We start from the raw sequence: 10,999 nt of genomic DNA on the forward strand, positions 1-10,999 counted from the left end.
AGTAAGCTTTTCTCGCCCTTACATTTTTATTACCAGTATGGATTTGGGGAGACCCTCCTATAGGGCCTTGGCCATTTGCCTAGGTATTGAAGTTAAGAGAAATTTCCCCTCCATGTCAGCCTGCTCAGCATGTCACATCTAGATGGCTGTTCTCAGGGCCGCTGCTCCACTCTGGAACCTCTTCATGGAGTGGGGTGGGGTTGAAGCCTGGAGGAAAGGGCAGGGCCTGAGAGCCCAGGGTGCTCCAGCCTTCCTTTAGCTTCTCCTGTGTGGCAAGATGTTCTTTTCAAAAGATGCTAAAGCCAGAGAGTGTGCTAGTGAAATTGTGGGAATCCTACCAATTCAGAGCAGTGGTTGAGCAAGAGTTGACACCAAGCCCTGGAGTTCCCCAGCTTAAAGGGGGCGGAATTTGCCCCCTCCAGGCATAGGGCAAGAAAGGTTTCCTGGAGCTGTGCTCCGTTGGCCCAATCACTCCACCCTTAACTGGTCACTGCAGGCTTCAGACCCCGCCTAAATCCACAAACTACTTTGCAATATCTTTCTTGGGTTCCCATCTTTACAGAGATTAAATCAGGCCGCCCAGCCACAACTTTCCAGTTCGAAGCAATTTGTGACCCTTGTGACCCTAAAACAATTACCTAAGGCAATGCGTCCATCAGCCCACACTGAAGGGTAGCTGGCCAAGAAATAAAAGAATGGTGACAAGATGATTAAATGGGCACACCATTCAAAAGAGGAGACCTTGGAACTGTGCAAGGGGGAAGACTCGCCTCCGGTCCTGGGCCACCAGCCCCCTGCGCTGGACCCTGGGAACCTCAATTGTGGCTGAACCAATGAGTGACACACATGAGTTATTTAATTGTGTTTAAAAGCCATTGTCAGTGAGAGAGAGAGAGAGGAACCATCACTACCAAGGAATATCGCAGGCCTGAGGGAACAGTCCCTCTAATAATAAAAAAAACACAAAGAAAAGAAGCATATTGCAAAAATCATGTTTTTGTTGTTGTCACTTTTCTTTCAGAGAGCATCATACAAGTCTCCCCTCCATATTAGAGACTGTGAGAGCAGAGAAGACAGCAGTGAGACACTTACTTAGGGAGCGCGTCTATGGGGACGTCAGGGAGCGGGAGCCAAGGACCATGCCACTAGACAGTTTGGTAGCTCAGCAAGCTGGACAGAAAAGGCAGAGAGCCCCGGGGGAAGGTATGGGGGTGGCAGGGACTAGGGACATGCATGTGGGTTAAGGGCCCCTAAGCTTTGGAAATTTAAGATTTCCAAAACAATTTAGGCTCATGTTTCTTTTCATAAATCACCAGCATTTGACTGGAAATCGGGGTCCAGGCTGCCAGTAGTATAAAAGCCCATGGAAATGAGGAAATAGGATTGAACTGCAATTATATAGTATGTAGCATTGTAAAAATAGCATTGTCAGAATTTCACACAGGGACTGTGCAACAGTGGCTCAGTGGCAGAATTCTCGCCCACCGTGCTGGAGACCCAGGTTCGATTCCCAGAGCCTGCCCATGCAGAAAAGAAAAATTCACACAGGTTATGTCTCCTTAAAACAATACCCAAGTGAGAGAATATTACCAAGATGTATTTCTCTTTCCATGTCCTTGTGGTAAACACAAGTGGATAAATCACTCGATTTTAATGTTTTTATGATCTTGATAAACTATGATCCAGAAATTGCACTTCTGAAAAGTCAGCCTGTGATAGAACCAGAATATGAAAAGAAAAAAAACTTCTGTGCATAAAATTTTTATCACAATATTACTTCTAATTGTCCAAATTTAAAAACAACCTATAGTACATCCACACAATGAAAGATAATACAGTGGTTTGAAAAGATTTTTAGGAATTGGATAGAAAAAATTATCTAAGGACACGAATAAGGATGTAAGATAAACCAAAAATATATGACCAATAGACATGTATAGATACATTAAATACCTAAATTAAAGATAGATTCAAATTACAACATAAGAATGATTATAGTCCATGCATCTGTGAGTATACAAAATGTTATGTTCATAACCCAATTTTATGAGCTTCCTGGAGAGCAATTTTTCAAAATAAGCAAAAGGCCTAAATTCGCAATCCAGCAATCCCACTCCAATAATTTATCCTAGGAAACTGGACATCCACACAAATTAAGTTGCTCATCAAAATATATTAATGCCAGCAAAAGTATTACAAACAAACATGAGGTTCGGCAATGGATGGTGGATTAAGTAATTTATGCTTTCATTTTCAATTTCACATGTATAATAATGATAGCTACTATAATTCTGACAGTAAAAAATGTACAGCAGATTTTATTAAGTATAAAATGTTTCAGAGTCTTCTTTTTAGCACAGTCCCTTTTTAATTTTAAAAAGTCATGAATATTTACATTGGAGAAAAATGTGTTTGCTCATACATGAAAATATTAAAAATGTCTATCAATGAGGGACAAGAAATCAGGTAACTGTTTTCTCCTTGCTTATCTTATGGTTTTAATTTTTAATATATTGTTTACTAATGTTAATTTTTAATTATTAGAAAAGAGAGGCTGCAGTGATAATAACTAATAGATTTTTAACAACATGGGGAAAATGCTTATTTTATAAGCTTAAGTGAGAATATAATATATCCTGAGTGATCACAAGTATTTAAAATGCACCAATTATATCTGACATCTTTGTGTGAGATAGACTGATATTTTTTTCTTTTTCCTCTCCAAGTTTTAATGAAAATATATTACCACTATAATCTAATTGATTAGATTATACTATTCCACAAGCTAAATTCTAAACAGTAGAGGTTTGATAAACATAGTTTGTTAACTCTTGGTGAAGAGGAGATTTAGGCTGTAATTATATATTTTGATACCGAAAATTCCTCATGTGAAATACAGAAAATATAAAGATGAAAAATTAAATCACCAGAATCCAGTCCTCAGAGATAGTCATTTCGTAGTTCATTTCCCAGAATTGGGCTTGGTCTCTGTAGCCACACCAATCCTTACATTCAATCAACATAGTTTGATTAGCAAATGTTTACTGGGGTATATTATGTGCAAGACCTGCTAAATCAGAAGTGTGGCTCTCTGTACAGAAGACAGAAAATACTAAAAAGACCACTATTAGCCTTTGGGTGCCCAACATGCTTTCCCACTTCACATGGTATCAGCAATTTAGTAAACTCAGGAACCAGCTTTTCCCCATTCTTGATTCTTGTGTTGGGCAAAGCTGTCCCCCAGCCTACCCATGGAAAGAATGATCTAGGCTTAAGCCAATCGGTGGAGTCGATTTCTTGGGCCATAGCAATTCATTAACTTAGGCCAATAAAAGTCAAATGCAGGACTTTGTTAAAAACATTGCCACCGTGGGATAGTATGAACTTTTAAGTCTGCAGCAGGACTAGAAAGCATCACTTGACCCATCAATCAGTGCATCTATACTTACTTGGCTAGACATTGGGGCTTCAGCCAAGCATCACTATTGTCATAGAGTTTATTCAGTTTCATCCAATTTGCCCAGTTCACTTTCCCTGGGTGAATTGCTTGGCCTGGATTTAGGTTTGAAATTCACAAGAATCAAAATAATCTTGTTTATGAAATAATAATACTCATTTGAACTTTATTTATGTTACACACTATAGTTTTCTGGTGCACATTATCACGCAGAACTGAGAATGGCAGAGAATTTCTAATCCTAGTCAGTGCTCAATGGACCTGTCCCCAAGAAGGAGGGTGGAAGGTGGTGAGGAAGATGGCACCTTGGACCAGCCTAACTGTATTTGATTTGTAGGCAGTGAGCATGAACCTTTGTACACAAACTCAGATATGCAAAATATTGCATTTTCCCTAAATCTAACTGGGTCATACTCTAAGCCTGTGTCATCTAAAATTGAATTCTAGTCATTATGAGGCTAGTTACAACCAAAACCAAATCAAAGTAGGTAGGTTTACAGGATACCTGGAAAATGGAAGAAAGTCCTCTAATCTTCAGGGCATCATGCCCAATTCCTGAGAAGGTTGCAGTCCCCTGCCAGGTCAGCTTCATCAACGCACCCAGAGACACAGGACCCCAGAGGCCTTGTCCCCAGGCTTACAAGAGTATCGAGTGGGACACCCCAAACACCCAGTAGTAGCCCCATGTCCTAGTTCACCACTATTGCAGCCTCATATATTGGGAGTATTTGGAATCCCCTCTTTAAGTGTAAATAGTCTGTGAAGAAAAAGAGCTTCTGTTATCACACAATTTTGAACAAAAGTTAAACTTGATACATTGGACTAAAGTGAGCCAATTATTGGGGCCACTGGAATTGAGTGGCCTAATGGGTCCATGCTTTGATTATTTAGTACCCTTAAGCCACAGTGGGGAATGTCCACCCAAACCATAGGGCCTGTGGTGGGGGATGTCCCCACAGAAAATCCTGGTTATTGTTGCCAAGTAATGAGGAAATAGATGTTGATTATCCTAATAATAGCAATCCACTAAGTATTTCCTGTCCAGTGCTCTGAGAACCATGTCTGTTAAGTCCTAGTGTCTGGTAAGAATAAATTGCCAATAGACATTTGCAAATAGGTTGTTCCAAAACTCCTACCTGTGTGAAGATAAAGGAAAGGCTTGAAGTTGTGGTGGCTAGGTTCTGGTTATCAACTTGGCCAAGCGATGATGCCCAGTTCTCTGGTCAGGCAAGCACTGGCCTGACCATTGCTGCAAGGATATTACTTGGCTGGTCGATAAACTGGAAGGCTGGTGTATTAAATCATCTGTCAGTTGATTGCAGCTGTGACTGATTACATCTATGATCAACTAAGGGCGTGTCTCCCGCAAACGAGATAGTCCAATCTGTTGAAGACTTTTAAAGAAGAAGAGAGACTTTTTCACTGCTTCTTCAGCCAGTGAGCCTCTCCTGTCATTGAGAGCCTTCACTGGAGCTGTCACCTTCACAGCCTGCCCTATGGGGTTTGGACTCTTTCATTCCTACGGTTGTGTGGGACACCTTTATAAATCTTATATTTACAGATATCACCTATTGCTTCCGCTTCCCTAGAGAACCCTGACTAATACAGAAGGCACTATGAATTCTAAACAATCCAATCCTGTTCTGTTAAAGGACATCTTACGAGTGCATATAAAAATAGTGGAAAGAAACACATTCATGGGTTAATGATGATAATCTCTGTGTGGTGGAATTCTAGGTAATTTTAATTTTCACATTTGCATATTCTGTATTTAACTACCATCATATGATGAACATGTATTACTTTTATACCCAGAATACTTTCTTCCCTATGGTCCAAGCATATTTATCAATGGCAAACATTCAGCAAACCACTTTTTATCTTTAGTTTAGCCTTCTTTAAGGTAGACATTTTTAAAATAAGACTGCTTTTCTGAATGTATTTGTATATATAAAAATTTAGAGAATTTTGAATAATAGAAGAAAAAATGTATCTAGTAGGCTATAGGCTACATTTAAAACAAGGGCATTTCATTGTGATGAGTTCTCTTTGGAGATACACATATATATAATTATATATATAGGTAGTTAATATTCTATTTACTCTTTGATATACTATATTTTACTATGTAATATAACACATCACTTATTGTTTTATTCATACTTATAAGAATAAGCAAGCAAACATTAAAGTTACCAGTGATAACCACCTTTAAAATTTTGCTGAATTTTAATTTTTTTCCCATGCAAGCTCTTTGAAGATAATAGGATTGCAGAGAGATACTTCTCCAAAGCTAAGTGTAGGAGTTTTGGGACAACCTATATGCAAATGCCTATTGGCAATTTATTCTTACCAGACACTAGGACTTAACAGACATGGTTCTCAGAGCACTGGACAGGAAATACTTAGTGGATTGCTATTATTAGGATAATCAACATCTATTTCCTCATTACTTGGCAACAATAACCAGGATTTTCTGTGGGGACATCCCCCACCACAGGCCCTATGGTTTGGGTGGACATTCCCCACTGTGGCTTAAGGGTACTAAATAATCAAAGCATGGACCCATTAGGCCACTCAATTCCAGTGGCCCCAATAATTGGCTCACTTTAGTCCAATGTATCAAGTTTAACTTTTGTTCAAAATTGTGTGATAACGGAAGCTCTTTTTCTTCACAGACTATTTACACTTAAAGAGGGGATTCTAAATACTCCCAATATATGAGGCTGCAATTGTGGTAAACTAGGACATGGGGCTACTACTGGGTGTTTGGGGTGTCCCACTCGATACTCTTGTAAGGCAAATCTCAGCCTCTATCACACACAGTCAAGGGGATGCCCCCACCTTAGTCTCCACCATCTTGTACCCTAACCACAGATTTTCAGTCTACTCCAGCAGAACATCAGCTTTTCAAGGGAAAGAGACATTTCTCCCTTATCCATAGACCTACCTTAGTAAGTAATCACTCACAATTTCATTAAAATAGTAAACCAAGAGTCAAAGAGATAGAGGCATCCTCAGTTCAATCACTGGAGGCCTGGGGTTCTTGGGTTCCAGCCCCTCTGATAACTATTGCCACAGCCTCATTAGCCTCCACTTTTTTGTTCTTTATTCTTGTTTGTTGCTTGTGACTCAGCAGCAGTGGGTGCAAATGTGGTGACTGCACAGTTCTCACCTAACCCAAGGCAGAAAACTTCAACAAAACCCCTCGTATGATGACATCCAACAAACAAGAGGAGCACAGATCTGTTGGGTGGGTGAGCTCACTGAGCATGCCCCTCCTTCGTCCCTCCCACCAACACCCCTGGGGGGACTGTGGGTCTGGAAAGAGAAAGCACCCACAGCTCTGACCTGGGCAGACTTTCTGGGAAGATGCAGCAGCTCCTTCTCCTCTTGGTCTTTCCCTTGCCCCTCTGGGCTGGGGCAGGTGAGTGAACCCCCACCCCAGAGGCCTGAACCCCGTTCACAATATCCCCTGTACTCCTGACCCTTCTGCTTGGCACTGCTTAGCACTTTCTCTTCAGTCTAAACCCAGGAACTATTTGAATCGCAGCTCCCATCCCAAACTCAGACTAACAGGTCTGATACTAGAGAGACACTCAACAAGGATGTTAGGAATGATGTTCCCTAAAAAGTTTAGTAGGTTTTAGCATCTCTCCTAGCCTCTCCCTTATCACCTAGAAGATTGGTTGTTCTTAGAAAAGCATTTGGCTTAGGATATGAAGCTACAAAATATAAGCAATTAAAACAGCTCACTCCATCCAGGAAAGGGAAGCTCAGACACACAGGGCTAGAGTAATGGGGGTTGTCAATGGGCCAGTTAAATTATTTCCAAATGCCTTCCATCCCCTCCTCCAGGCTGAGCTGCTGCCCAGGAGAGAGGGTGTAATTGATCCCAGAGGTGGCAAGTATCTGCATCCATAATCTCTGTTGCCGTGGGGTCACTCCAAGGAATTGGCAGTCCATCTTCAATCTGCTTCTCCACCTTCCCCTGCCTTCCAAGGTCTTGGTTGCTCCACTGTCTTTGGAAAGACCCATTCCTAACATTCTCTATAGCCTTGAATACCACTAGCACTACCCTCACCAAACCTCATCCGAAAGCTAATTGGGAGTCATGCATTCATGCAGACAAAATATATGAACAGGGCACCTAGAATATATAATGCCCTAGGATGGGAATATTTAGAAAATCCAACTACATCAGCTCATGAGATGATTATTTTAAAAATGGCACCAATATGGATGTTAGCAGAGGTTCAGGCATGGGTGGGCGTTCTGGGAAACACATGAAGAAAGAAGGAATCAGGGGAGTCCTATCTCTACCAACTTCAAGACAGATCCTGTCCCCTTCAAACATGTGTCTGAAGTTAAGTGTGCAGAGTAAGCACTGTTCTCCTTTCTTAGAGGGAATTCTGGGGCTTGATATTAAGAAAAAGCCATTCATTCTGCCTGTAAGTGCTACTGATGGAACCCAAGAGCACTAGGCCAGCATCTGCAGGGCACTGTTGACCCCTTCCCCAATTCCTGCCTTCTTAAGCCTTACCTCCTGAGCACAGCCTTTCCCAGTCACCTCATCTCCCAGCTTTTCTTTCAGAGGAGATCATCGGGGGCCATGAGGCCAAGCGCCACTCCCGTCCCTACATGGCATTTCTCCAGTTTCTGGCTCAGGAGAGTAAGAAAAGGTGTGGAGGTGTCCTGGTGCAAGAGGACTTCGTTCTGACAGCTGCTCACTGCTGGGGCAGGTGAGAAGCAGCAGCCAACCTACACCTCCTGAGAACCCCTGCAGGGACCCTGCCCTCTCCCCAGGTACTGACCCAGTGGAGCACCCTGGGCTCCAAAACACAGACTCTCATCAGAAGAGCCATCTGAGAGCATAAGGACCAAAAAAGGGTGAGAAATAGAACAAGTGAGTTTTGAGATCAGACAGTCTAAGGTCAGAGCAAGTGGCACAGTTGAGAGGAGAAGAAATGGGACCACACTGGCCAAATGTGGCAGTGGTGGAGGTTAAGAGCATGCATTGAGGGTCCCAACCCAAACCAGCATGATGTCACAATATTGCCTAAGAGTAAGAGAGTGCTCCAGGAAACCCTACCCTCTGGGACCTTTGAGAAGCAGAGCACAGAGCTCAGCTCCGTGACCTGTTGGCCTCCTGAATGCCCCTCAGCTCCATCCCTGCTGGTCATCAGCTGGCCAACCTTCCAGGCTCCTGGACTGTATCTCCTGCGACTCTACCCCCACACCCCTTTCTCTGTGCAGCTCAATAAATGTCACCTTGGGAGCCCACAACATCAAGGAGTGGGAAAGGACCCAGCAGCTCATCCCTGTGAGAAGAGCCACCTGCCACCCAGCCTACAATCCTAAGAATTTCTCCAATGACATCATGTTACTGCAGGTAAGGTAAACTTCCCTGCTGGCTCTTGCTCTCCATGGTCCAGGAAACTTCTCCACCCACTGTGACCCCAATACCTTCCCTCTTTTCTAATCCTGGCTCTCTGACTGGTTCTAGTACCTCAGAATCTAGAGAAAAGACTGTATCCTTCTTGGGGTCTCCAGGCCCAGAAGGCTCCTGGCTACCCTGGGCTCTCTTCCTCTCCTATCCAGCTAGAGAGAAAGGCCAAACAGACTGCAGCCGTGCGTCCCCTCAGGCTGGCCAGGAGCAAGGCCCAGGTGAGGCCAAGGCAGGTGTGCAGTGTGGCCGGCTGGGGACGGGTCGCATTGGGTGTCCCAACGAGCACACTGCATGAGGTGCAGCTGACCGTGCAGGAGGACCAGGAGTGCACCTCCCGCTTCCCCAAGCATTACAGCCCGGTCACCGAGATATGCGTAGGGGACGTGGAGACGATGAAGATCAGTTTCCAGGTCAGGTTTCCAGCATCTACCTATGCAAGCTCCTGGGAGGCAGAAACTTGTGGGAGGTCTGGGGTGCTGAGTGTTTGATCCCGCCCAAATCCAGTCTCTGGCCTTTCTGTCTTGCATGGGGGCTGGGATGGGGAGGGATCAATGATCCCACAGCAGTTTTATCACTAAAACATTCCTGAGGGTTAGAGAGAAAGACTTGGCCTGGGTCAAGCTGGAGAGAACAGTCAGGGCCAGGCAGGAGCCTGGGGACTGAGGGGTCACTAAGGTCTGCCCTGCCTCTGCTCTTACACAGCACATGAGCACAGCCCACCCAGCAACCCTGCCTGTTCTGAGAACATGAGGCTCCAACAGTGGGGAGGGCAGCACCAGCAGAGGACCCAGTTCTTCCCCTCTCTTTCCACAGGGAGACTCCGGAGGGCCCCTCGTGTGTAACAATGTGGTCCAGGGTATTTTCTCCTATGGATCAAAAAATGGGAAACCTCCAGGGGTCTTCATGAAGGTCTCACACTTCCTGCCCTGGATAAAGAAAATAATGAAACACCACTAACAGCAGGCGGCAGGCTCAGCTTCCTCTGTGACTGGCCACGTTTTCTAGGGCAGAGGCAAGAATTCCAGGGGAAGGTTTCAGGGTCATAATAAATGGATCTCTAGAGTGAAAATGACTGAAGTCTCGTGTATTCATTGAACCACTCTCAATAGGCCACAACCCTGCTTCAGGAAGCCCTCTGCTGTCAGTTCTCTGTTTTTAAATTCCTCCTTTCTCCTCCAGCTCTTCCTTCTCCCTAAATCCCATACAATCCAGTTTCTCATCAGCTTCTAAACCACACTATCATACTCTTTAGTGCCAGGGCTGAGTCTGAAATCCATTAAAAAGGGCAATCTTGCCCCCGCAAAATGAATTCTCCGGTTCTTGGGAACTTCTTATCTCCTCTTAACCATATGCTTTCATCAATCCTCTAACAATCTGGCAGAGAAGGCGGGGAGCTCAAGGGACCCAAAAAGCCAAGGGCCCATAACATAGACACTATTTCCAGTTTCCAGTGCCTCCATCTCCAGTGGGGCTTTTTCTATGGCCTAGGGCAGCCTGCAGCTTCAGGATATCAGATGGTCCTGTGAAGACTCCCAGGTTCACCCAGGTCCCATTTCCCTGCCCTGTCCTACCCTGAGCCCAGCACAGGGTTCAGTCAACCTTCCTTCCTGGCTGACCTTCCCACACCATCTCCTATTTTCTGTCTAGTGTCCCTGGCCACCAGCAATTTTCCTTTCAGCCCACCTGCTTTGAGTCAGCCCTCTCAGTCCCTTCTGATGGAGTTCACAAAGCCCTGTGTGGATGCTCTTCTATTGATCGTCCCAGCCAGACCTGGGTTGCCAGCCCACTTGCTGCCTGGCAGAGGAGCCACCTCTCACCAGGGCGGGGTCAGCTCAGGCCCTCCATCCATCCCAGCATCCTCAGGGTCTTGGCCATCAGCAGCCTCCGAGTCTTTCAGCCTGCAGGGGTCGCCATGCCCAGACTCCCCCTGCTGGCCATCTGAGTTATGGCCTCCTTCTGAGCCGGAGAGAAAGTACCATTCCATCTATCGATAGGCAAATACTGGTTGATCACACTCTCTTTGTGCCAGGCACATAACAGATTTTGTTCCTACCTTCAGGTGATGATAAAACTCGCGCAGTGATGAGACATTT

At 44.5% G+C, this 10,999-nt stretch overlaps 1 protein-coding gene across 3 annotated transcripts; it reads left to right on the plus strand.

The window, feature by feature from the left end:
* Positions 1-6,703: 6,703 nt before the first annotated feature.
* On the plus strand, positions 6,704-9,978 carry GZMH (granzyme H). 3 transcript variants are annotated; one of them, XM_077126509.1, is made up of 5 exons: positions 6,704-6,884; positions 8,052-8,199; positions 8,714-8,849; positions 9,059-9,316; positions 9,720-9,978. In XM_077126509.1, the coding sequence occupies exons 1-5, from the start codon at positions 6,830-6,832 to the stop codon at positions 9,861-9,863; spliced, it is 741 nt and encodes a 246-aa protein (XP_076982624.1). In that variant the 5' UTR covers positions 6,704-6,829; the 3' UTR covers positions 9,864-9,978. The 3 variants fall into 3 exon arrangements, with proteins under 3 accessions (XP_076982624.1, XP_076982625.1, XP_076982626.1); XM_077126510.1 differs by having other exon boundaries at positions 9,059-9,124; XM_077126511.1 differs by lacking the exon at positions 9,059-9,316.
* Positions 9,979-10,999: the final 1,021 nt, after the last annotated feature.

The sequence above is a fragment of the Tamandua tetradactyla genome, chromosome 14 (genome assembly GCF_023851605.1).
Source record: "Tamandua tetradactyla isolate mTamTet1 chromosome 14, mTamTet1.pri, whole genome shotgun sequence".
NCBI classification, from domain to species: Eukaryota; Metazoa; Chordata; class Mammalia; order Pilosa; family Myrmecophagidae; genus Tamandua; species Tamandua tetradactyla.

What these genes read in the sequence shown, in the direction of transcription:
- GZMH (XM_077126509.1), top strand. Translation starts at nt 6,830, where the DNA reads ATGCAGCAGCTCCTTCTCCTCTTGGTCTTTCCCTTGCCCCTCTGGGCT. An exon ending in GCCCCTCTGGGCTGGGGCAG is followed by an intron (nt 6,885 to 8,051) that starts GTGAGTGAACCC and finishes CTTTTCTTTCAG; the next exon opens with AGGAGATCATCGGGGGCCAT. An exon ending in GCTGCTCACTGCTGGGGCAG is followed by an intron (nt 8,200 to 8,713) that starts GTGAGAAGCAGC and finishes TTCTCTGTGCAG; the next exon opens with CTCAATAAATGTCACCTTGG.